The 25716-nt window shown below is 35.4% G+C and overlaps 1 protein-coding gene and 2 long non-coding RNA genes across 21 annotated transcripts; 1 reads left to right on the top strand and 2 right to left on the bottom strand.

Moving 5' to 3' along the window:
• Positions 1-821: 821 nt before the first annotated feature.
• LOC126827238 (tumor necrosis factor receptor superfamily member 21) lies at positions 822-18227 on the bottom strand. 15 transcript variants are annotated; one of them, XR_007682614.1, is made up of 7 exons: positions 18211-18225; positions 18079-18174; positions 10161-10240; positions 3921-4187; positions 3081-3201; positions 1830-1934; positions 822-1309 (listed from the first exon to the last, which is right to left on the bottom strand). XR_007682614.1 is itself a non-coding variant. In XM_050556487.1 (6 exons), exons 3-6 carry the CDS (start codon positions 10230-10232, stop codon positions 5996-5998), a joined length of 1494 nt encoding a protein of 497 aa, XP_050412444.1. In that variant the 5' UTR covers positions 10233-10240; positions 18079-18174; positions 18211-18227; the 3' UTR covers positions 5213-5995. The 15 variants fall into 15 exon arrangements, 8 of the variants coding, with proteins under 8 accessions (XP_050412444.1, XP_050412445.1, XP_050412448.1 ...); XR_007682615.2 differs by lacking the exons at positions 18079-18174; positions 18211-18225 and adding an exon at positions 16673-16722; XR_007682617.1 differs by lacking the exons at positions 18079-18174; positions 18211-18225 and adding an exon at positions 15406-15458.
• On the top strand, positions 13351-25010 carry LOC126827239 (uncharacterized). 5 transcript variants are annotated; one of them, XR_007682623.2, is made up of 5 exons: positions 13351-13379; positions 20642-20721; positions 21521-21848; positions 22724-22777; positions 23536-25010. It is a non-coding gene; the product is annotated as an uncharacterized LOC126827239 (long non-coding RNA). The 5 variants fall into 5 exon arrangements; XR_007682622.2 differs by lacking the exon at positions 13351-13379 and adding an exon at positions 13415-13546; XR_007682620.2 differs by lacking the exon at positions 13351-13379 and adding an exon at positions 14320-14383.
• On the bottom strand, positions 24701-25650 carry LOC126827240 (uncharacterized). The gene is made up of 3 exons (XR_007682624.2): positions 25516-25650; positions 25308-25481; positions 24701-25194 (listed from the first exon to the last, which is right to left on the bottom strand). It is a non-coding gene; the product is annotated as an uncharacterized LOC126827240 (long non-coding RNA).
• Positions 25651-25716: the final 66 nt, after the last annotated feature.

The following is a 25716-nucleotide window of genomic DNA, read 5'->3' as shown; positions in this document are numbered from 1 at the left end:
AAAAAGAATTCCATTTTTAAAAAAGAATTATTAAATACTGGCACATGCTGGATGTGTGGCGATCGTGTTTTTTAAATTAGTACAAAGAGACGTGTAATTTAAAAAAATAAAATCTCCCACAGAGGTTGTTGCAACGAACTTGAACGATAAATGTCTTCGGTCTTTCGCCTAGATGAATTTTGGTGGTATTAAGGCATCAGTGAATCATTAACAATTGAATTATAATTCATACACCAATGTTTGTTAATTTGCTCATTTATTCTACCAGCCAATACATTTTTTGTGCAATTGAAATATTAAAACCGATATTAAAATCATCATCCCTGTTTGTTATTTGATTATACACCACATTGGTTTGAATAATTGGAAGCTTTATATAGCATAAAACAACAATAAAAATACCAAAGATTAATTGTGTAAGTGTTGTCGAGATATCTGAATGAAGCACTAATATTTTAAGGCTCTTCCATTAAATGCTGGTTGTTATGAATTTTATTATTTTGTCTGTTTCAGCTTTCCATGTCAATCCATTAGAAAATAGATTAGTGGTTTTCCAGGACACCTAATTAACTCCAAAATTATTTCTGTCAGACCTCCGGTAGGGCACAACTGGAAACCACTATAAGACACTGTTTGATTTTAAGGACTACCCCAGCCGTATCACTATATGAACAGAGACATATAAACACTACATGTTTTTCCAACCTTATAGTACTATGTTGTCTTAGTCTGAAAAAAAACCAATCAACCTGCAACCACTATAAGACAGTGTTTGACTACCCCAGCCCTATCACTATATGAACAGAGGCACACACAGTCACTAAATGATATTACAATTTTATTTCTGAACTACATAATAATAGCAATGTTAAATATAAATTATGCTAATTATTATATTACAAGAAATATAACAATATTTATCTACACATACAAATATAAATGGATTTCAAATAAAACATTAAAAGAATTATTAAGTTTATGGGACGGTATCATCAAGAATTATTAAGTTTATGAGACGGTATCATCAAGATGGACATAAACAATGAAACATAATGTTTGCTGGCCCGTCGATATCTTGTTCGTCAAACAGAACAAGATAATTTACGAATAGGAGTTACCCTGTTTGTCCAGCTGAACAAGATACATGTAATGGACTAATGCAGCCCGGTGTATTTGCAGTTCAAACGCTTGCGCCGTAACCACTGTTTTGCATTTTCAATTATGTCCCGAATTGTCACACCTAAACAATATATAATTACATAAACAAATACAAAAAATAATACAGTAATTATAACATTAAGAATTATCCCTGAAATATAAAAATAAGAAATGATTAATTACAGAAATCATCTATATTGAAAATAACCAAAACACAAATACTCACAAGGGAATAGCTTAGATTGGCAATAAATCAGTTTTGTTTGATACCAGAAATACCTTATAATTTTAAACAGTGCATTATACTTAATCAGATACAGATGGTATCATCATTTTATAGTCATCTGGTAACCCGTTTCAGTCTCACGTGAACGGAATGCTTTGTCTACCAGAATGTTTAATATTCCTATATATCATTTCCGGTTTACCCAGGGATGGACTGAACATGCGCCTGCACGGCACGCATGGTAGACTAGGTGTCCTGAATGACGTTAATATTCTTACGTAGTTTGGTGACCCTATTTAGACTTGAATGTACGTTCCTGGGATTATCTCATCAGTCGGAGGCGAGAATTATGTTAGAAATTACGAACAGTAACCAACGTACGGAGATAGCAGAGGACTTCTGTTTATACTGTAATACATGACTAAAAGGAAGGAGAGAGTTTTACCTGAGAAACTGCGTGTGGGTTGTTTTTCTTTCGGTTTAGTTTCACCTCCAGTGCCGTTTGATGAAATTTCTTTGTCTGCACAAACAGTATCAGATACTCCATTACCTATACATATTGTAATACTACAGGGTTTATTTTAGTTTTAAGAAAGGTGTTCTGTTTAATATAGAAATTCGTTACCTACATGATGTGTGACGAAACTATAGTAATGAAGTAGCTTGCATTATTCTACTACTATCTTAGACTAAACTCACCGACAGTCATGTCAGTATCAATTGCTGGAAGTAGGGTACTATAGTCCAGTCATCTCGTGCACGGATTAGTGTTGACGTAAAACGATGCCCATACGAAACACTTACCCAAAAATGGTAATTGTCCCGCCCTAATAGATGACGCATTTTTACCTTTTATATGGGAGAGAGCTGGTTTAATTTACCCTCAGACATTATTCGGAGATCAAGGGCAACACACCCACAGCAGCCTCGACTGAGAGGCTGGGATAGAGGCAAAATTTAGTATTTAAACCGTTAGGTCTGAGTTGTAAAGGATGCTAAACTCAGACCGTAGATATTTTAATAACGCCTAAAGTTTCTATAATAGATGCTGTAGTTTTATTGTATTTAACTTTGTAGTATGCTGTATTTGTTATATAAACTTAGTAACAACATAAATAGTGTTTCAGCCTTAATTGATCATTGGAAATAGTTATCACCACGTGAAGAAGAAGAGAGTCCTAGAAGAAAGTGTCACATCTGTCCCCACAGTGTTACAATAATATAACCCAATATTATTCACTAATTGGGCATAAAGAGTAAGGCCGAAAATAGCCAATCGATTTCCGATCTAACTGGGCGAACCTTCTGTAACAGCTGCTCAGGTTGATAACAATATGACTATCTCTGTGGGTCTCATGGTCGTCATATGTCATAACATGATCTATCCTTTTAAAACGGACAATTTTTCGGTAAATCCAGCGGTTAAAGGTATATCAATATAATATCCTCTTATATCGACCATTTTATGTAATTAAAAATTTCATATTTTACATTAGAATCGATTTTTTGTCCTGTCAGATATCAAATTAAAATTTGAGTTGACTGTTTGTCGACATGCAAGATACAAAACTAGTATTAATTACCAATTTTGGCCATTCACAGAAATAAAGGGGCCATTAAAGTTTAGTTTAAATACTACCAATTCTATTCATACCTTCCTTTATCAAATGCAAAGTTTCAGTAAAATAAAACTTACCTTGTTGAACGACTATCTGATTTGGGTTACACTGGGTGTGACCTCGGCACGTACCACATGACGATGTTCTGAAAGTTCCAACAGGGCAAGTCTGACAGTCTGATTCGTCATCAGTCGTTGTCTGAAATATCGAAATGACATGTAATTATTAATCTGCTTTTGGGTTTCCCAATCTTCTAAATGACGATGTTCTGAAATTTCCCACAGGGCAAGTCTGACAGTCTAATTTGTCTAGAGGGTTCACTAGTCCGCCGCTATAAGAATACTAAATATGGGTATCAATAAACCTAACCCTAGCCCTAACCCTAATAATAGATATCGGTGGACTAATGAACCCTAACCCAACCATAACCCTAGATATCGGTGGACTAATGAATCCGCGGACTAGTGAACCCACAGACTAGTGATCAAGCATTCTTCAATTTGTCATCAGTTGCTGTCTGAAATATACCGAAATGACATGTAATTATTAATCTAAATAAATTTTGTGCATTCACCAGTAGGGGACAGGTTGCAACTGTAAATCGGAATGTGATAGGGTTCCACCTAGCAATATTTTACTCTAAATCGTATATAAAGAGACCCATATTTATCGCAAATTCTCGTTCTGACTGACTTACACTATAGTATATATCGTATGATAAAATCATGATGTTCGAGGCCAGCCTGTGCTGCGTAGCATTATGTCGTACTTGACTTTTTCCAAATTATGTTTTTTTAACATTCGAATCTAACAGAATATTGAAAACAGAATAATGATTGGAATCTCAAAATCCCTGTGTATATAAAGACGTTTCCAAAGAGCTTAGTATAGAAGCGCATTGTATTATATTGACTTACGCTTGGGACACATTGACCGTGATTTCCAACAATGTTCTTCCAGACTTGTCCTTTCGGACATTCGCATACTGTGTCGTTAATAGTAGTACAGTTTGCTTTTATTATTTGGGAGTGTTGACATATCTTACAGTGGTCACAGTAAGGAGCATTGTTTGGACGATCTGTAAATTGTCCTTCAGCACACGTACTACAAGATGGTGGACCATTATCAAATTTACATGGTGAAGACTGAAAGGTTCCGGATGGACATGGCTGACATATTGAAACCTAAAAATAAAGAAATAATAATCACTGATCTTGTACATTATTGTCGCTTTAGCTTTTCTAGAGGCACCCTATTATGATCGTTAAATTGTTCCTATTATTACTATTACTTGGCGCAACAGATACGAATGTCATTTAAAGAGACAGTTTCATAGCGTTCTGAGATTACGTTAAATTGGTAGCCGCAGAGGATCAGTGATTAAGACACTGGCTATCTAACCAGGAGGTCTCGGGTTCGCTCTAGGTGTTGACCGAAAAGTTTCCGGTGTTTCATCTTGTCAGTTTACCCGTGGTTCGAGCAAGACAAGAAACCGTGGCTAGTAGGTCGGATGAAACAAAAACCGTGGTCCCGTGTACACAATGACGTGCACGTAATAGAACGCGATAGTTAGGATTCGAAATAAGAGTAGACCGCGATGCTGCGATCTTGGCAAAATTTCCCTCATAGAACGGACGTATGCCCGTGTTCAATTTTCCAGTCGCTGTAAATTATTTTAAATGCATATGGTCTAATATGGCTTTATTTTGATTTTTAAGGTCAAGCATAGAAATGTCTTTAAAATAAGGTTAAACAAATCGCAAGGGCCAATTGGGTCATTTAGCGTAGGGGTTAAGGGGTTCAAGTTAGGAAATGTTGCAAAAATGAGGTCAGTGAGGCCGTAAAAAGGTCACCCTGTCAACTAGGGAAATCGGGCGTCAATAAAATCCTAAAAGTCAAAGAAGGTCACCGAAGTCATCTAGGTGTCGTATTATATAATTGAATATCACTTCTTTCTGTTGTAACATTTATCCAGCTCATATATACATCCAACACGAAAAGGTTGCATTACATACGTGTACAGTACGATATTTTACACTACAGACCGAAGACATATGCAAACCAAAGATTAATTATCTGGCAACTCACAAGCACCTTACAGATTTCTTTCCGTCGCCGTTTCGTCGGCCATTGAAATGTCTGGTACGAGAATTCCCAATCGACGCCATGATATATGGCGATGTTATACAGTTAACCATAACGAAACAGCAAGTTTATTCAATTTTATTAATTTTTATTTTTAAAAAATATACTAGAAAATATTATAAATTAGATGATCAATATATAAATACTATTAAATATATGTATAAATAAAAAGAAATAGCCTATGCAATTCAAATATAAAGGTCAGGGGAAAGAACTCTTGTAGTTTTGGATGCAGACCACCATTATTTTCACTTTTGTTTTCCAAATTTTCGTTGAACAGTAACGCCTTTATTAGCCTGTTCGGTGCAGAACGTTAAACCACATTTCATTTCGTTGACCATTCAAATTTTGAGATATACTACCTTGAAGTGGATGTAAATATCCCCCGTATATAACTCCGTCGCAAAGCTATTACATGTAATTCTGTTATCCTTCCACCTTTAAACAATGAATATATACCAAACCCTGAAAGAAAATGTTAATTCAAACCCTCGTCTTCCATTCTAGACCAAAAATTCAACAAAACTGACCACACAAAAGGCACACAGGGGAGAGTCAGAATCACTATATTTTTATATAGAAACACTACAAATCGTGGATACCGGGATGATGAAAATTAATGGTGGTCTGCCTTCCTTGAACGGCAATTAACAATTTCCGAATAGTTAGCAATGTCAATTATGTACCATACCTTGACGTATACTAATCTTTATATTTCCAAAGACCCCCCAAAAATCAAATAACAATGTAAAAGGTTGTTAGTCGACTCTGTTATTATTATCACTACGCGATGTTAGATTAACACAAACTGAGGAGGCATAATTTGATTTGTTCTACATTTTGTATCTTAATAAGGAGATATAATGGATATGTTTCTTTTTGTTTGATTCCTTTTAATTTTTCTTCTGCTTATTTTCCTCCTGTTCTTGGATCTCTGTTTTGATTTGTGATTGTTGTGTTCTGCTAACCGTTTAGGCGATACCGTGTACTGCAAGTCTTTCTTTGTACTCATTTCATATTGTGATGAAGGTTTTGCTTTAGATGCAATCTGTTTTCGTCCGTGCTTTCTAGTTCGTTTTCGTCCGTGTTCTTTAGTTCGTTTTAGACCCTGCTTTCGTCCGTGTTTCCCAGTTCGTTTTCGTCCGTGTTTTCTGTTTCTTTTTCGTCCGTGCTTTCTAGTTCTTTTGCTATAACGACAACGCTTTTTATCAATTTTGCTAAGTTTGTTTATATTATGGCACCGCTTACGTTTCTTCTCATTTTTAATAAAGCGTTGGTTTTTTCTTCTTGTAAGGGTCTTCTTGTCTTTCGTCGCCAAGGGGTGTGGTGGTGCTAATGTTAAAACCATCTCCATTATAGGCCTTCCAGTTGAACGTGTGGTAACTTTAGACCATATTTCCTGCGATTGGTTTGATATGGATTTATTTTGATGCCTTTTCGGTTCAGTTGTAGGTTTTGAAATCGCATCCAGCGTGCGACTAATAGTAAGCGACTGTGTAAAATCAACATCATTTTGAAACATCAGATTGTTATTTTCATTAGTGGCTGTTTGGTGCATTAAGCTTGAAGGTGATGATGATGGTGGTGGTGGTGGTGTTACTAATTCATCCTTTTTACGGGAACAAACCGTATCTGAAGTTGACGTACCTGAAATATATGACATAAGTGATCATTCACTCCCATCCGCGTACGTAGCAAACGTACGAAAATTAAATGTTAGCTAGCACTTCTCTGCAGGTAGAGTGGGTTTGTCGTTCAGATTGTCCAATCCGTTGTTATCTTAAAAATATATCACCTGGACAGCAACATTTTTTATTACAGTAAACGCCATTCCAAAGACATTTCATATTACATGTCTATTAGGGAAATGTTGCGAATTCCAGCTACCAAGGGCAAGTGATCTTTTGCGTGCACTCCAGTGTGTACGCGGGGTGTTGTATTTACGCCCCATCCGAACAAGACGTTTTCCCTTTCCTTGTCCTTTGTCCTACACCACTGACAAGGTGGAACCGCGCCGATAAAACCGATGAAATTTCTCGATAAACACTGGAATCGAACACGGGACCGCCAGGGTAGAGAGCCAACGTCTTACCCACTGAGCTACCGTGGCTCCCGATTTCAGTTTACTGTCTATATTATAAATATTATAATGATCTTAACAAGGCCATGTTAGTAGTGTCTAATTCGATACACTTTCTGACAAAAATTCGACAGTGGTTACCCTGCATAAAGTAAAGGAATCATACAAATATTTTAATTCTGGCGACTTATTACTCTGAACAGAAAGATACATTCTAGGCACGGAACTAACTAACCTGGTTGAATTACGAGTTGTCCAGATTTGCATTCGGAATGTGGTCGACATATTCCCTGATCTTCCACAATGATCTGCCAGAAGTATCCTTCAGGACATTCACAAATAGTATCCCTGGTTCTAGAACACGGGGACGTTTCACGTTGACCACGTTGACATATCGTACATGAAGCACAATAAAGGGCTTGATTTGGTTTACTTGAGAACGTCAGTGGTGGACAAGTTGTACACGTAGACGTTCCATGCTGTATACTACACGGTGAATTTAAATGAGTTCCTTCTGGACACATCTGACAGGTTAAACCATTTGGTGACACGTACTGAAACATGTAGAAAAAAAATTACAGCAGAGTTGATAAGTGTGCATCTATTTAAACTTTGCAATACCGCAGGAGAGGCATGGATTGTAGCAAATGAATGTGGCCATGGTCATAGAGCGTGACAATTCAGACCGATAGACCAGTCGGACCAATAAAAATAGACAAGTCGGATCATCCCCAAAGGCAACTCGGACTAATTTGTTTTTGAAATAATAGGTAATTAAAACAGTTTACTTAATTAATAGTTTCATTACATTTACCAATGTTGCAATAAATAGTAACAAATGTTTGATAAAGTACCTTATACAACAAGAATAATTTACTTTATAAAAAAGGGTAAGATTTTGAAACAAACTATAACTTACCTTAAACCTTTCATCGATGCATCTGCCATCATGCCCATTATTTAGAGGTATCCACATTTTTCCTTCGGAACATACACATACAACATCACTGAAGTGTGTGCAAGATTTTTCTGTAATGGTGCTTAGCGGACATACTGCGCAATCTTGACACTGAGTGGCGGAGTTAGACCTGTTAGAAAATGTACCGCTTGAACAGGTCTCACACGTTGATAATCCATAATTCTCTGTACATGATGCTTTTAAGTACGTTCCAGGAAGACATAACCGGCACCATAGCCCCTCTTCGGATTGATATAACTCTCCCTGAAAGATTTGTCTAATTTGAAAGCGATGACCATCGTAGAGATACGGCGAAGACTACTAAAAACAGAGAATACCCGAGCTGACGGGACTTCATCGCCACTACAGTCATTAAACTTTGTACCGTTTACAAATTGCACAACCATGAATTGTAATTATGCTAGTCAGTCATTAAACTATTTACAAATCGCCCAATCTTAAATTGCAATTGTGCTAGCCATTAAAGTATGATGAGCCGGGTACCGTTTACAAATTGCACAACCTTGAAATGTAATTTTGGAAGTCATTAAACTATGATGAGCTAGGTATTGTTACAAATTACACGACCTTGAATTGTAATTGTGCTAGTCATTAAACTATGATGCGCTGGGTACCATTTACAAATTGCACAACCTTGGATTGTAATAATTATTGTGCTATTCATTAAACTATGATGCGTTGGGTACCGTTTTATAATAGTACAATCTTGAAGTGCTAGGGTAATAAAATCGTGAGCTTGAGATCGGTGTTTTTGATAAATAAAGAAAAAGAAAGTAATTTAACTATATTTACGAATGTCAAGATTATATACGTCTCTTTAAAAGTATGATTTTACGATTATCAAGATCACATACATCTCTTTAAGAGTATGATTGTACTAATATCCGGATGATATACGCCTCTTTAAAAGCATGATTGTACGAATATCAAGATCGCATATGTCTCTATGATTGTACGAATATCAAGATTATATAGGTCTCTTTAAAATTAGGATTGTATGTTATGAATGAATACAATATTTGCTTATATCTTCTTTCAAAAATGGCCCATGATGGCCACTATAAATGGAGACCCCACAGTTTTAAATATGAAGTGGTATTGAGAAAGGTTAACGCGTCGGCGTTGCATCAAGTGGTGTAGTTCCGATTGCCCGCTTGTATGTGTACAAGGAGTAAGGTCACCAGTCCAACCTCGTAGATTTTCCGCCCACAGTTAAATACCTCTTGTGACGAAGTGCTCGATAACTTGTACCATATTAAGACTATATTTTATATATGTTAAAAATTAACATTTATTTAGATGCAATGAACTTATTAAACCCCATATATTATTAATCTACGATATACGATATACTGTATATATAGATTTACACGTCCACTACCTATAAATCTATGCACGTATTTAATTACAGACTTAATCAATCCCACATGTATGTATACATTTATACCAGTCAGCGAAATTAATACGATAATTTGACAGTTAGACAGACGGGAGGTGGAGAGTTGCGAAGAGGAGTAGAGAAGAGACGGGACGACGGAGAAGAGCGAAGAGTAGCAGAAGAGTGCGGAGACGGCCGTATGGACTCACCCGAGTTCAGCCGCGACCCTTGCAGATAGGCACAATGGTTGTAATATGGTCATGTACTGTGTTAATGTTTAATTTATCTTCCTGTTGTATTTATCTAGCTGTATCATGTGAATAAATCCTGTATTTAAGAAACTGATATTCTTTTATCACTAATAGTTTTACACTCTACGCACAAGCGAATTATTGAAATAAAATATTATTTTCATTTCACATTACTGTATTCCGATTTCAATAGACTGATTTTGGTGGTTGTTTTCTTTTATCATAAACAATTTCGATATGAATATTGTTATATTCTTTGTTAACATTATAAATTTAATCTGATAATACTCTACGGACGAGCGCACATAAGCTATTTGATCTTACCTTTTCACTGGGATATCCTGTTGTTAAATACAGAGTGGTGATGAATGGTAACACAGCTTTGTTAATCAACATTGTTGAACCTTGAATAAAATATAACACATCTTAAAAAGGGTTAAAAAAGTTTGTTTCTTTTTTTTCGGGGAAACATAATTCTCTATAGCTTGGATACAGTGGCATCTTAAATTTGAAAGTAGAATATGAGTATGTTAGTTTGTCAAAATGAGAAATTGTGTCGGGTGTTGTAGAAACAGTCAGCATGCACGTGGATCCAACCCAGCACATACTGTTTAATAAGCATCGTCGTACTCGCCTGTCCATAGATAGTGTTGTTAATCGTCAAAATTACTATCAAAATAGCAATAATGATTTCTTACTTATCCATAATTAAAAGGATGAATTTTTTTTCTGTTGTCATTTTGTGTTATTAGTATCGATTATTTTAGCAAAACTGGTGTTATGCGACTCGATCAATAATTAGTATTTGTTTCTTTGGTTACAACGCTCAATGACTAGGGCATATTTTGCATATATATTTGTATACAAGTAATCGTTACACTATTTACAATTAACACTTGCATATACATGTATTTGTTATTCAATTATCCTTGGGCGTGGAATATAAATCTTAAAGGATCAAACCTTTAACTCAATATTTACATGTACATAGTATTCGAAATTAAAAACACGAATTAGAATCCAATATTGGTCCATTTCAATCGATATTGATGTTGTTATCTTGCAGTTGCAATAATATAGGATCAAAATCAAATAAGAAACCCTGAATATTTTATCATCAGTACACGAGTCATGCATTCTATGGTTTCGGGCGCAATTGGTAACGAACAAAGAAAAACATATCCTATAAGACAATGTGGTAATAATGGCTAATTCACACACCGACAAAATAATAATTTTAAAAAACATGTAGAATGGATTAAGCAGGCGTAAATATTCAATTTGGACGATTCGGACACTTCACCAATCTGATTAAAATACAGATCCATATTTCGTTTCGTTTGTTTTTTTGTGTTTTTTTTTTAATACTTTCGATGACCTACACTACATGAAGATCTGACCAGCTGTACTAGGAGGTCGTTTCATGGGGTCATACGAGCGGTTTTTGACCCTATGACATCAGACATTGATTAATCAATCAGCGTTGATGTTTCTAGGGGTTTACCCACAGTTCCGTGCAGAGCACGCCAAGAACTGACCTTAACAGACCGTTTCATCGGTTTAATTCCTCACATCAACTAGAACGCCTGTTATATAACAACTTTTCCAGATCTTAGTGTAGTAAAGACATGTAAAACGAAATTTTGAACTATAAAAACGAAATGAAATTGGATCTGTGTTTCACCGAAGATAACTGATTAGAATTGAATCACTTTATATAATTCATATTATATTAAACATACATTATGCAAGAGCTAAATCTGCCAATTGCAGGTCTTTCTTTAGGCCTGAAATGTTATCTACATTATTAATTAGACATTAATTAACTTATCCAGACCGTAATCAACTCTCGATGTCATCGCTATTTAATGGATTAGAACCCGGACTGCTGCTGCTGATTAAATCAAAAAATTGATAATCGAGACTGTGTGTTTTATCGTGCCGACTTTAGTAATGATGATCGAGGCCAGGCCCAAAATTTAATCGCTAAATTCTCGGTTCAGAGTGGATCAATTTGACTGAAATTTTCAGCAAATTATTACCTTTACATTATCTAGTTTTTAACTATTATAGTGAGAACTGCCAGCTCTTTATCTAATATCCCATAATGTATCTTTAATTTGTGCTTTTACACTTATTTTCGTCAATTTTAATGTTCCAAAGAATGGAGTCATACACCCTTTAAACCAGTCGCGCCCTAATTTCCATTTTTCACGTACATGTGTCGCCACCCTAAACGACCATTATATAGAGGATATTTGTCGTTTTGTCGTGAATAACATATGTTATTTCATCGAGAAGCAAGAAAACTTATATTTTCACGAATGCTACGCATTCGTGAAAATATAAACGTTTTCTTTTTTATAGATGAAATAAAATATGTTATTCACGACAAAACGACAAATGTTCTATTTATTGTATGATTTTACAATCATTTTAGGTAAAAACAACATGGACTACTGCTAGCCAGTGGAATAACACTTTTATTTCACTGATAAAACGCGGTATTCCACTACTGATCATAAAATAAAATGTAATATCTTACAATTAAAGGGGAGTGTATTTAATATAATATGGCTGCCAAAGTGACCTGCCAGTCTTAAAACCACGAGTTAAAATGATGATTTGGTGGGGTCAAAACGACAACAGTAGGTTTTATTGGATTGTATATTTTGTGGGATTTAAATTTTACATCTATGGATATAACCATTGCTAAGATATAATCGAGGTCGACACAGCAGATTTAAGAGAAAATGAAACAGAGGTTAGTCAAAAAGACGACTTTAGCGAAATAACGGACGTGCCCTATTACGAACACATCAGATCACCTTAATTCAGATATGAGTTAGAAGAGCGATTTACAGACTAAAATCAAATATTTTGAATGCTGGGGTCCTGACTTTCGTTAATAGATAAACTTCTCTGGCTTCAATACCCAAAGCATCTAAATTCAACGTTATGAACAGAAAATTAACACGATAAACCAATAGCTTTAGGCTTATAATATATCGAATTTACTCGTGTCCTAATTGTTGACCATGTAACGATCTGTATCGTGTATCGTACATGAATCCAAGGCACTGTTGACATTGTCGATACTATACGAGCTGAAGTCAGAATCTCTGGATAAAATAAAATAATCTAAAAGCTGAGGTCTCAACTTCTGTAAATAAACTTCGTCCATTTATATCCAACGTTTTGAACAGAACGTTAACACTGTAAATCAGCACTAGGTGAATATGAAATTTAATCATGTCCAAATTATTCATATCGTACAGTTATGTGATGTTTTAAACTTGGTGTATACAGATCATAAACAAGACTTAGTACATCAATAATATAAATAACATAAATAATTTGTACCTGTGAATACAAGAAAATTTAACATAGTTTTATGAATACTTACATCAAGCCAACCTCGACAATCGACTATGATAGACATATTAATAGAATAATAAGGTGTGACTGGAAAACACCGTTCTATAATTAGAATACTATTGCGCATAATAAAATACGAACATTCATAACAGGTATGATGTGTAGGTGGGTAAATTAAAGTTATCGGATTGTTATCGAATTGATTTGTTACCTCATGTTAAGTTGTGCATTGTAGCATAAGATATATATATATATATATATTAAATTCACTGATTTAAGATTGACTGTGAGATTGTTTAGAAGCATTTAACATCAACTTAAAGGGACTGTAGGTAAGATTAGATAAAATGAAATGAAATGGGGTTTAACGTCCTACTGTTCTGCTCCTAACCTGGGCTAATGAAGACGGGCATACGCCATACAGTGTGCTATGAGGGAAATTTTGCCCGGGCAGCGGCGCTACGGCCTACTCTTATATCGAATTCCAACTGCCATGGGATCTTTTACGTGCACGCCAATGTGTACACGGGATCTCGGTTTTTCGTCCCATCCGAACGACTAGACAGCTGTCTTTGTCAGGCCCTCCGTCCTGTATCAATGACAAGGGGGGACCACGCCGGAAAATCTGGATGAACTTTCTCGGTCAATGCAGGGATCGAACACCCGACCTCCAGCGTCTTACCCGCTTAGCTGAAAACAAAATTTCGGTATAATTGCTTCACTGTGAACCGAGATATTAGCGATTCAATTTTAGGCTACCTTCGATCGTCATTACTACCGTTGGTACGATAATAAACAAAATCTCGATTATTACTTTTTACGTTAAATCATTCACCACAAAAAGTATTCAAATCCAGTAAATATAGCAGGCCAACGATGACATCGAGAGTTGATTATGGTCTTGATAAGTTAATTAGTGTCTAATTAATAATTTAGATAACAACGAAAAAGTCGCAATATGCAGATTTAGCTCTCGCATAATGCATAATTTAACACACTACGTCTGTCCTTGTCTATGTCGTTTATTACCATTTTAGGCGATAGAACTTTCTAGAATCGTCATTTAGAAACTTCTACAACCATGGAAATTTCTGTGTTAACATTCATTTAGGTACATCATTTGCGGACACCGTGTGTCAGTCAACCAAAAAATGTCCTAAGGGAGCTAGGTTCGTATTTTTTATAATATCGTTAAAGGTACATTGCCGAATTTAGCGGCCTTGAGATTTGTTACTTTTAATTGCATACACTACATATAACATATGTCTAAGTATAATTTCTAAATTATGTTGCGTCCATGTTTGTAATCGAGATTATCAAATAACTGTCCCGATTCCGATTTCTAACTCAAGGGCTAATAACTCGTCTGTAACCGATTCTCTTTCAGTAGATATAATAATACCAAGGTGAGAAACGGGTTGAATTAAAATAGTTGGGATCAAAGTTCAATACTCTAGATTCCGTCAACTAGTGGCAATACTCACTAATTTTCGCCAGGTAGACAATGGAGTCTACAATGGCGTTTTAAAATTATCCACTGGAATCAGACCAGTTATTTAATAATCTCGTTTACGAACATTATACTTAGCCATAGCTTGATGTTATTTTTGAAATATTTTCCACGTTACAGGCGCCTGTAGTCTAGCATGCTCCCTGGCAAGAAACAACAACATCGTCTAGTGATCTGTATCATGTATCGTACATGAATCCAAGTCAAGACAGGGCTTACACTGTCGATACGATACGAGCTGAATTGTGATTCTTTGACTAAAATTAAATAATCTAAAAGCGTCCCGACTTTTGTAAACCCACGTTATCGATTTCAATCCAACGTTTTGAACAGAACGTTAACAGTGTAAACCAGTGATGGGATTTCAAAATTTTACTTGTCGGACATTTTACCGAAAATAAAGGGGCATAACTCTTAAATTAAAAGTCACATGTCAAAATATTCAAATCCCGTACGTAATAAAAATAGGTGAACCTCGCTATTTTTCATATTTAATTCCCGTACAGTATTCAATTCATACCACAATTAAAAACCACCGTACAGTATTCAATTCATACCACAATTAAAAACCACATGTCAACAAAATATTCAAATCCCGTACGTAATAAAAATTGGTGACCTCGCTATTTTTCACACTTAATTCCCGTACGGCATTCAAATTTATGTCAGTAAATGTCGTACAAAATTAAGCATTTTCGTGATATGTTGAATGAAAGCTTGCCGATCCTGCTTCGGCATCAAATTCACAACCATAATATTCCTTTAGAATTACGTGTCTTCGTTTATACGGCAGCAAATGAATGTAGAACTTCCGAAATAGTTAAATCACTTGTAAACAGGCATAGCTAACTTCAGCGAATAACACTCTTTCATAGTCACGACAGAGTGACAGGCATCATAGGCAACACAGCAGAATGATTGACGCCTACAAATACGTTAGAATTTCTGCTCATATAGCTATTGGTAGCCCCTCCCCTTTTTGTTATTTTGCTGGGTGCGTACTAGTCTCGGTCACCCAGAAACTCCTAGTCTTCAACATATTCGTAGAATATTTTTCTGGATAATAGAGACTAATAGCCTACGTGACTCATCACACGGCTTCATAGTAAGCACTGCCTAATAATATGTTAAGCAATATTCGTGCCGCGCTCGAGATCAAGGGAAAGTGCCACTGTGGATGAGAATTTCTATATGGATTCTTAAAAGACGTAAAAGATATCGTAGACAAAATGACTGTCCATTGATTTATGGTGTTATTTACTCTTACGATATGTGACATCTATGATTAGTTTATTATAGATGATGTCGGCTCACATCAATGCGATTAAGATGCCCGACAAATGAGGTGGATTAAAATTATAATCATTCTTATTGAATTGATGAATAGTCCGACAAAAGGAAAGGAATGACTTCTGTTTAAGATTAGATTGATGAATTGTCCGACAAAGGATTAAGTCAGTCAATCAAGGCAGATTAAGTAGTTAAATCAAGGTAGGTTTATACTATAGACGGTATAACACGATAAATACGTTGATCACTTAATTACCTAATAAACCCAGCGTATTATCAACGATAATCGGGTTAAGTGGTAGTTATACACTCAGTAAACTATATTAATTTCGGAATTTTGAATATTATTCACCATGTCTTGATGTCCGATTGGGCATATTCCCGGTCGGGCAATTTTGGGCGTTTGGAAAAAAGATTCGGACAAGTCCGGAATATACGGGCAAAATCCCATCACTGGTGTAAACAAGCAGCATTAGGTGGATATGGAGTTTAGTCGTGTCCTTATTGTTGATATCGTACAGTTATGTGAATTGATAAATTTGATATATACAAATCATAAACAATATCTATAGTACATCAAATATAAATATAACAGTATCTGTATCTTTGAATACAAGACAAGAAAATACAACATAGTTTTGTGAATACGCGTACTTACATCAAGTCTACGTCGACAATCGAATATTAATAATAAATTATTAATAGAATAAGGTCCGGTTTGAGAAAATCAGTTCTATAATTAAAACCCTTTTTACGTCTCACTGCGCATACCCCTATCAATACCAACATTCCTAACCGATATGCACAGGTAAGTAGATTAATGTCATCGAATTGACTTGTTATTCAATTTTAAGTTGTGCATTGCAGCATAAATTATGCATATTCAAATTCATTTATTTAAGATTGACTAGAGTTTTTTTTCAGGTTGTGTAAAATTTAGTTTTTAAGCTCAAAAACGCCTGTCATTAGGTGACTATATATTATGCTCATTGTGTGTAATGGCGACTCTCCAAAATCACAATGTCATGGTGTCTTTTAACAGAGGGGGAGTTTTATATAACGATGTACATGACGTAATAATGTCACGAGTCTCTTGATATTGTTGTTAGGAGCACGTGGCTATTAATGATAGTACGCTCCCTTCGCATTGCATGAATAGTTGTTTTGGGGCGTTTTTTTGTTATTTCAATTTTAAAACTGCATTATGTATGAGCTAAATCTGCGTAATGGAGAACTTCGTTTGACCTCAAATGTATATAAATCATTGATTAGATATTTATTCACATGTCAAACACATAATCAACTCTCAAGATGATCGGATGCTTTGATTTTCACCGGATTTAAAGTAGCTAAGTCTCTAACTCAGTATCATCCAAAACCTTCGACATTGAAAACACGAATTATTTGTCAATTTTAATCAACATTGGTGTTGTGATCTTACCGGGAAAAGATGGGCTTCTGATATCAAATATTTAAGACAAAATAAAAAAATTTACGATTGGTACACGAATCGTGTACCATAATGAGTTTCAGCGCAATTTGTAACAAGCGACCCGAAGAACGAGGTTAGACATATTCCACAAGTCACCATCGGTGTAGACTGGAATAACCAGTCGCTAGAGATTGCCATTCGATTGAGACTTCTGGCGTATTTCGCCGAACATAACTGCTTTGAAATTAGAGTAAAAACGGAAACGATTGAATGTAAATCAGTTTATTTACATTCATATTACATTATTATATACGTTGCGACCCATTTGTGTCAATTTGTAGGTCGCAAATAATAGCGATTTAGCTCCTTTAAACACGATTGCTTGTTAATATTTAAATTATAAAATAGATAATCCCGATCATTTATATCCCACGTTTTTGAACAGAACGTTAACACTGTAAACCAGCATCATCAGGTCGATATGAAGTTTAGTCGAGTCCTAATTGTTGACATCGGTGTGAACTGGTAAACTTGATGTATATAAATCATAAATAATAAACAGTACATCAAATATAAATAACACAAATAATTTGTACCTGTGAATTCAAGAAAACAAATGAGTGAACACTTACATCAGGCTTAGCAATATGTTTACTTGGGCAATCGGATATGGATTTTGAGTGACACATGCCAAATCAGTCAGATGGCCCTGTCCGTACAAAATAGCCCTTACTGTATTTGGAAATCCACATTCTATGATTAACCTGTTTTACGTCATAAGGTGTATCTATTGAAATACAAATATTCTTATCCGGTACATAGAGTTGGTAGGTAGGTAGACTATAAATGTTATCGAATTGACTGGCTATTCAATTTGGTGTAGTGTATTGTAATGTTAAGTACTCGTATGTATATGCAAAATCATTAAGACATGAAAAAATTGACCAGAGTTTTGTGAGATGTCATGATATAAGTTTAACATCTACTGAACACATCTTGTAATGTGTGTAGTATTCATTATTCTTTCTTCTCCGACTCAATAGGTGTAAAATGATATACATCGACTGGTATAATGTTGAACATTGCATATATGGCGTAACAATCTCATGAGTCTTTTGATATAAAAAAATTATGGAAGACCACCGCCGCCAAAAATACAGATTTGTTTAACCAAACTTAACGATCGATGTATTATTCATACGCGGTCTAGATCATAAGAACTGTGCCTAAGTAATAATATGACAATTAAACAATATATGTAATTTCAATCTAAAAAAAACTTTATTGATAAACAATCCACGTTTAAACCACAAACAATGACAACTATAAGTTTAATTGTTAAAGGATGTTGGAACAAAAGAACACGGTTAAATTGACAAACAATTAACGGTTTTAGCCCAAACAATCAGTGGACAACTTCTTGAACTAATGTTCAATTTGTCGACTAAAGGTTCAAAATTCAACCAAATAATGTTGATCAAAGGCAAAGTGTTTGAACGAAAGTCTACTATTTCAAGCAAACGTATTCGTCGAAAAAGGGTCAACTTTTCTGACCGAACGTCAATCTAGTCGTTTAAAGGTCAATTTTGCCTTACACATATAAACATCAACTATATCGCCGACAGAAGACCAACATCTTCAAGTTTTAATTCAGTTTTGTCGAACAAACATCTACTTCAGTTATCAAACATCGGCTATTTCTGCTAACTTTCAAACTCTTTGACGACTCAGGCACATAATTACCTCAAAATATGAAATTATTCGGTTGAGTGGTTCACTACGACCAAAGATCAACCACGTAGATCAAAGGTCTACTTTGTCAACCAAATATCAACAACACGGATCGAACGCCATGCAGGCCCATCAATTCTGTGTCTACAAATACAATTTATATCAAAAGTCTTATTTACCTAATTTCTACATTCTCAGTCAAACATTAAATTAAAATTCAGCACCAGAACTTTTCTGCATCGGTGAAAAAACTAAAAATCACTTTAATTTTTTAGGATGGTTTAATTAGTAGTGTAAAATATAATCGACACAACTTATCTTTATTCGAGACTAACACGGGTTACGTTTCTTGATCTTCTAAACCCATTGTCCGTGTTCTAAAAGTGTCCCTTTTTATTCGCTGGAAGAGAAGTAAAAACATTATATGTTTAGCAAAGAATGTTTTCTGAAATCGGGTATCTGTCGGTATGTCCCCTTCAACAGACCTGAAAAACCATCCTGCTAATAACCACATCCATGTTAATGCTTTGATCTATGTCTAAACAAGATGCCCTCTCACAAAAATTGTGATTTTTTAGATTTGTTTACATTATTGAGCACTTAATGATGATATGGACGTTGACCCAAGAAAATCTGCCCGGCGTTCCTTTTGGTTGTACTGGTTTCCCGACTGTGACGCAGAAAAGGGCAGCGGTGGCAGATTGTATTATGTCACCAAACAAATCTTATGGAAAGAGTGACCATACTTATAACATTTATATCATTTATTGTTAAAATATATTTGGACCACTAGATCTAAGAGGGGATAGTTCTATTCTATATGATAATTTATAAGATTATTTTGTAAATTATTTAAATTATATGTTAAAATTGCATCTTGATTCATACACATATTCGGGATGCATTTTATATGAACTTGCTGGAAACATCGGTCATTGGCACCGAAATCGACAATGGTATTAGTCAGATTCTTAAACATTCCCGGGTTAACACTTAATTTTTAATATCCGTAAAAGGGGAGAGAAGAAATTATGAAGACCTTTAATTGTTATACTCTGAGTTAAACTACTTGTCTGCTTTTTTTTGAGAATTCGCATCTAATAAAAAGAAATACAAAGAACATTAATATTTATAATGTACCCTATACCAATGATAGCTTCCCAAATATGACACGCCTGTTATATTTTAGAATTAAATTAACTTCAAAATGATCATAAATGATTTTTTTCAGAATTTTACTTTTGATCTGTATGAAAATATGTTTAATACTGGTAGATGACCTGCTCGATTTTTCACTATGCAAGGGCTAATGAACCTATGTTTTTTTATCCGCAATTCCCCTAACAGACTTCTGTATACCTCCAGATCCTCCCGCCAAAAAATCACAAATATTCACATTCCAACTATGTAATTTTTAAAACTAATAAGACATGATGCATTTGAATTTTTGTTTCCTTTTTTCAGGAATGTTTCAATTAAATCAGCTCATCCTAATCCTCATAGCAGTTTTTCCCATATCAGTTTCTGGATATTCCCAATCTAAGGTAAGCTAATATGCAGCGACATGCGCAATAATTTAATTTAGCGTGCGGCTAGAGACAGAAATGATCATTTACCTTTGTTTATATTCTTAACACCTAATAAATGAGTATAGAAATTTTACCAAATTTATAACAAAAACAGTTGGGGTTGGTTAATCATCAGGCATATTTATTAATTTATTAGTGATCGTCATTAGATCACATTACCTATCATTGTGAACCACAAATATACAAACGCGTAAATGTGGAATGGGGGGGGGGGGCAAGAAATAATAATAGTCGGTCTCAAAATGAGTGCTGTCATTGGAGTAGGACTCAGAATTATACATCGGTGACTAAATGAATTAATGAGGTAAACAAACAATGTACGTTCTTGCAAAGTTCTTAATAAATAACACGAATTCCCATGCCTTGTACTAAATTTTACTCATGTGATAAGTGTTTTCTGACCAATAGAATTCTGTAAAATCTTTCCCCAAAGTCCAGGAAATGGCTTTTCAGGGACTCTAGATTCAAAAATTCCTCAGGGGGGAGCATGCCTCCGCCCCCTTAGAAGCGTGCACCTGGCATGGCTGCGACACTCGTATTAAGGGCCTGTGCATCAGTCGGTCTCATTTTTGCTAAACACCCCCCCCCCCCTCCCCCACGCCCAACAAAATCGTTTGTACGAACCAACAAATAAAGACGTCACACTGGTTTTCTCATTTTAACTTATGTGTCCATTTGATTTGGACTGGTGTAAACGCAAGACCTGGATTTCACGCTTTGTTAAAATCATATCTTAATATCTTGGTATTTTTAGGCTGGAACTTACCAGACGAAGGATGGGAAGGATTGTCTTCTGTGTCCTCCAGGCTTCCACATGAATGAACCCTGTGTCACTTCGGGTGAGGAGTCCTCGTGTGAACAGTGTCCCATTGGGCATTACATCACAGATTATAACAATTCCTCGAAATGCCAGGCGTGTATCACTTGCCAAGTGGGTCAAATTGAGAAGGAAAAATGCAAACCTACAAAGGATACAGTGTGCGAGTGTCCATTAGGAGAGTGGTGGAAACTTTTATCTGGTGATCAGGGAAAGTGTGCAGCACATTCCCTGTGTAAAGATGGGGAAACGGTTTTGAATAAAGGTAAGTAATTGATATTCTTTTAAAGGGAATTTAAAGTATAATCGACACTTTACCTCGCGAGTTACGAGGTAGGTTTAAGAGGGCATTTATAGAGATGGTTCAAGGGCATTTTAAAGAGATTTAACGTAGTAGGACCTGAATGAAAAGCTAATCTGTTAGGGAGGTTGGGCTCGTCGGACGAGAATTTTTTTAAATACCAGACGTGACTTGTTGATCTGACATATATCTCCCGGGTCAGAAAGTCACCTTTATAGATAGCGCACTCCCGTCCTATAACCAGAATATAGGACCAACGCTATGAAAACATGGCTTTTGACAATTTCAATCATGATCTAACTGAAGTTTTCAGGCTATTAAGTCATACATATCGGACAATAGCTAACTTGTTTTCTCTGCCGAACGTTGGTGTTCCAGGGTATGAATAGTCCGTAAAATCTTGGGTCACCAGTTTTGGATGCCTTGGGTGGGCTGATTGGCCCACTAGTCAATATGTAAAAACAAATCCCTTTATATGCTTCCCAAATCATTTCAAAGCACTCTTTTATTGTAAATACTATAAGTACGTAGAGAAATACACAAAGAAAAGATAGTCTTTTACTCTAGAGATAGCAGAGTTAGTAATTCTGGTGACGACGCAAATACTTTTTGGTCCAGTGTGTAAACTACTTTTAATTTAGCATGGACGTAACATTGTCTTAGCTTCTAGTACTGTTAAATCAGATAAAATCTTTTAATACATCCACTACTGGATCAACTACCTTTTTTATAACTGACCAGAACAAGAAATATTTACTAAAACATAAACAATGTTCGGTTTGTCATACTTTTCCCACCAATCTTTTACCATAACATTTTCTGTGTTAACATTCATTTAGGTACACCATTTGCTGACACCGTGTGTCAGTCAACACAAAAATGTCCTAAGGGAGGTTCGTATTTTTTTATAATATCGTTAAAGGTACACTGCCGAATTTAATGCCCTTGTGATTTGTTACTTTTAAATCCATACACTACAGTATAAGGCCTGTTTTCCATGTACGCATTTTCGCCGGCGAAAAGGTCGGTATACTGCAAATATAATGGAACCGACGACAACGCGTATATGGAAAGCTGGCCTAACGCATATAATGATAACGTGTGTATCTGCTTACTCTGTAAATATTACATTTTGATCGGAATAAGAATACAAGTCCTATAAATACCAGTGAAATCTAACAACACTTTTGCATCCACGGTAATAATATAGCTGTAATGATAATATCTCTTCAAGACGGTGATTTAATTTAAAGTTTCGGTACCTCCCGACAATTTACAAATTTTGGGTAGGGTAGGTGTTGCCATAGGTAATCTCCGAGCATAATGTAGAATCATATTGAAATTCGATGTCATGTAACTATTAATTTACTTTTTGTTGTTATTCAATTTTTACACATAAGGATGGAGCACATCCAAAATTTGAAAAATAGGGCTTATGCAATGATTAATCGGAGAAGTAATTCCCTTCTTTTAAGAAACAAATACCTCCACCCTCCTCGACAAACATGTTTGGGTTAGACAGAAAAGTATCTAATTTCTTGGAGATCTGTCCCTTAGACATGACCGATATAAGATAAAGTATAATATCTACACTGTATTTTTAAAAAATTTACAAGAAATTAAAATCTAGCTCATTCTTTTTTTATTTCAGGTGGAACAACGATCTCTTTTAACGCGATACTGTTGACAACTGTTATTTTTTACCTTTCTACCCATAACCGACTACATACTGGATAATGATCCAATTTAAACTTCACTTTAAATTTTCTGTAGTTACCTAACCCTGTCTGAATTACCTCCCTTATTTTTTATGCTTTTACAAATACACTTACACTTACATAGTACGATTTCTTCAGCTTACCTGATTTGTATTTCTTGTGTGGGGTATTATATTAATAATATATTATAAATTGTACAATTACATAACTTAATAATTCCGATTGGTCGCTAAAACTTATAGTTTTTAAGCTTTTAACGTTATTTTATCTGGATTATCGCCCTTATTATTGTGATTATCGCCTTCTAAGATATGACGTCATTCCCAAAATAACGCCGCTACTCAGCAGACGACTGTCTCTCGAGACAGTCTACATTTTCCTTTTGCTTCTTTGTATTCAGTTTTGTTTTTGTTTTTGTGACGGATGGAACATGTGCCCTATATGTATTGAATACTGAAACGTTTCTTGATTAATTTTAGAGCATTTAGGTTTGGACTACCTTTTTTATACATTTCACCGATATGGTTACTTGTATAGTTGAATTTTACTACATATGCTTGGTTTTGGTTTTTATAAAGTTCTGCCCCATGCTAACGTTTTGTATACAAAACTTTTAATACTGTATCATGGATTTAGCTGTTTCAAGTCATAAAAATTCATTGAAAATCAATATACTTGTTCGTCTCAAGATCATAAACTCTGTGTATCAATCTGAAGTCAATCGGATATTAACTTTGGCCTCTAGAGCGTCCACAAGATTTTTTGAAGTGATCAAGGGCCATAACTTTGGCAGTAATTATCAGAAATCTTTGAAAATCAATAGGATTCTTCGCCTCGTGACATCAAACACTGTTTATAAATTTAAAGTCAATCAGATATTAACTTTAGCCTTTAGAGCATCCACAAGGTTTTTTTGAAGCGATCAAGGGCCATAACTCTGGCAGTAATTATCGAAAATCACTGAAAATGAATAGACTTCTTCAACTCATGACCTTAAACACTGTGTGTAAATTTAAAGTCAATCGGATATTAACTTTGGCCTCTAGAGCGTCCACAAGATTTTTTGAAGTGATCAAGGGTCAAAACTCTGGCAGTAATTATCGGAAATCGCTGAAAATCAATAGTCTTCTTCATCTCATGGCCTTAAACACTCTATATAAATTTAAAGTCAATCGGATATTAACTTTAGCCTCTAGAGCGTCCACAAGATTTTTTGAAGTGATCAAGGGCCATAACTCTGGCTGTAATTATCGGAAATCGCTAAAAATCAATAGGCTTCTTCGTCTCATGACCTTAAGCACTGTGTATAAATTTAAAGTAAATCGGATATTAACTTTGGCCTCTAGAGCGTCCACAAGATTTTTTGGAGTGATCAATGGCCATAACTCTGGCAGTAATTATCGGAAATCGCTGAAAATCAATAGGATTCTTCGTCTCATGACCTTAAACACTGTGTGTAAATTTAAAGTCAATCGGATATTAACTTTGGCCTCTAGAGCGTCCACAAGATTTTTTGAAGTGATCAAGGGCCATAACTCTGGCAGTAATTATCGGAAATCGCTGAAAATCAATAGGATTCTTCATCTCATGGCCTTAAACACTCTATATAAATTTAAAGTCAATCGGATATTAACTTTAGCCTCTAGAGCGTCCACAAGCAATTGTGGACGCCGGGCGGGCGGACGGACGGACGGACGGGGGCGACGACAATATACGACCACATTTCAATGTGGGCGTATAAAAAGTACAAAATTGTGCAGCTAGGCTTATAACACAGGCAAAACAGTCCTCTCATATTATTCCAATATTGTACAGTCTTCGTTGGTTACCGATTCAATATAGAATTAAGTTTAAAATTCTGCTTCTTACATACAAATATCTCAACAACCTCTGTCCTGCATATTTATTAGAACTTCTTGAATAAAATAAAACCAAGTACGAACAATCCAAACCATTAGACAAAATTCGAAGTCCTAAAAAGACGGCATAGCCAAAATGGTGTAATCAGCTAATGGATAACCCTAAACGCAACCTCCGCTCTTCCTCTGAGCCATTTCATCGTGTTACACGCTATGCAAATTTGGAACAAATTACCACTAGATATTAGAACATGT

This window comes from Patella vulgata, chromosome 7 (genome assembly GCF_932274485.2).
Source record: "Patella vulgata chromosome 7, xgPatVulg1.2, whole genome shotgun sequence".
NCBI lineage: Eukaryota > Metazoa > Mollusca > Gastropoda > Patellidae > Patella > Patella vulgata.
Note: the sequence above shows the minus strand (reverse complement) of the source record. Positions and strands in the feature narration are given on the sequence as shown.

Excerpts from the sequence above, each read along its gene's own strand:
- LOC126827238 (XM_050556487.1), bottom strand. The coding sequence starts at position 10,232 with ATGTTGATTAACAAAGCTGTGTTACCATTCATCACCACTCTGTATTTA. Across the intron at positions 7,783-8,147 it reads GCATCGATGAAAGGTTTAAG|TACGTGTCACCAAATGGTTT; the intron begins GTAAGTTATAGT and ends TACATGTTTCAG. Across the intron at positions 6,796-7,463 it reads ACAACTCGTAATTCAACCAG|GTACGTCAACTTCAGATACG; the intron begins GTTAGTTAGTTC and ends CATATATTTCAG.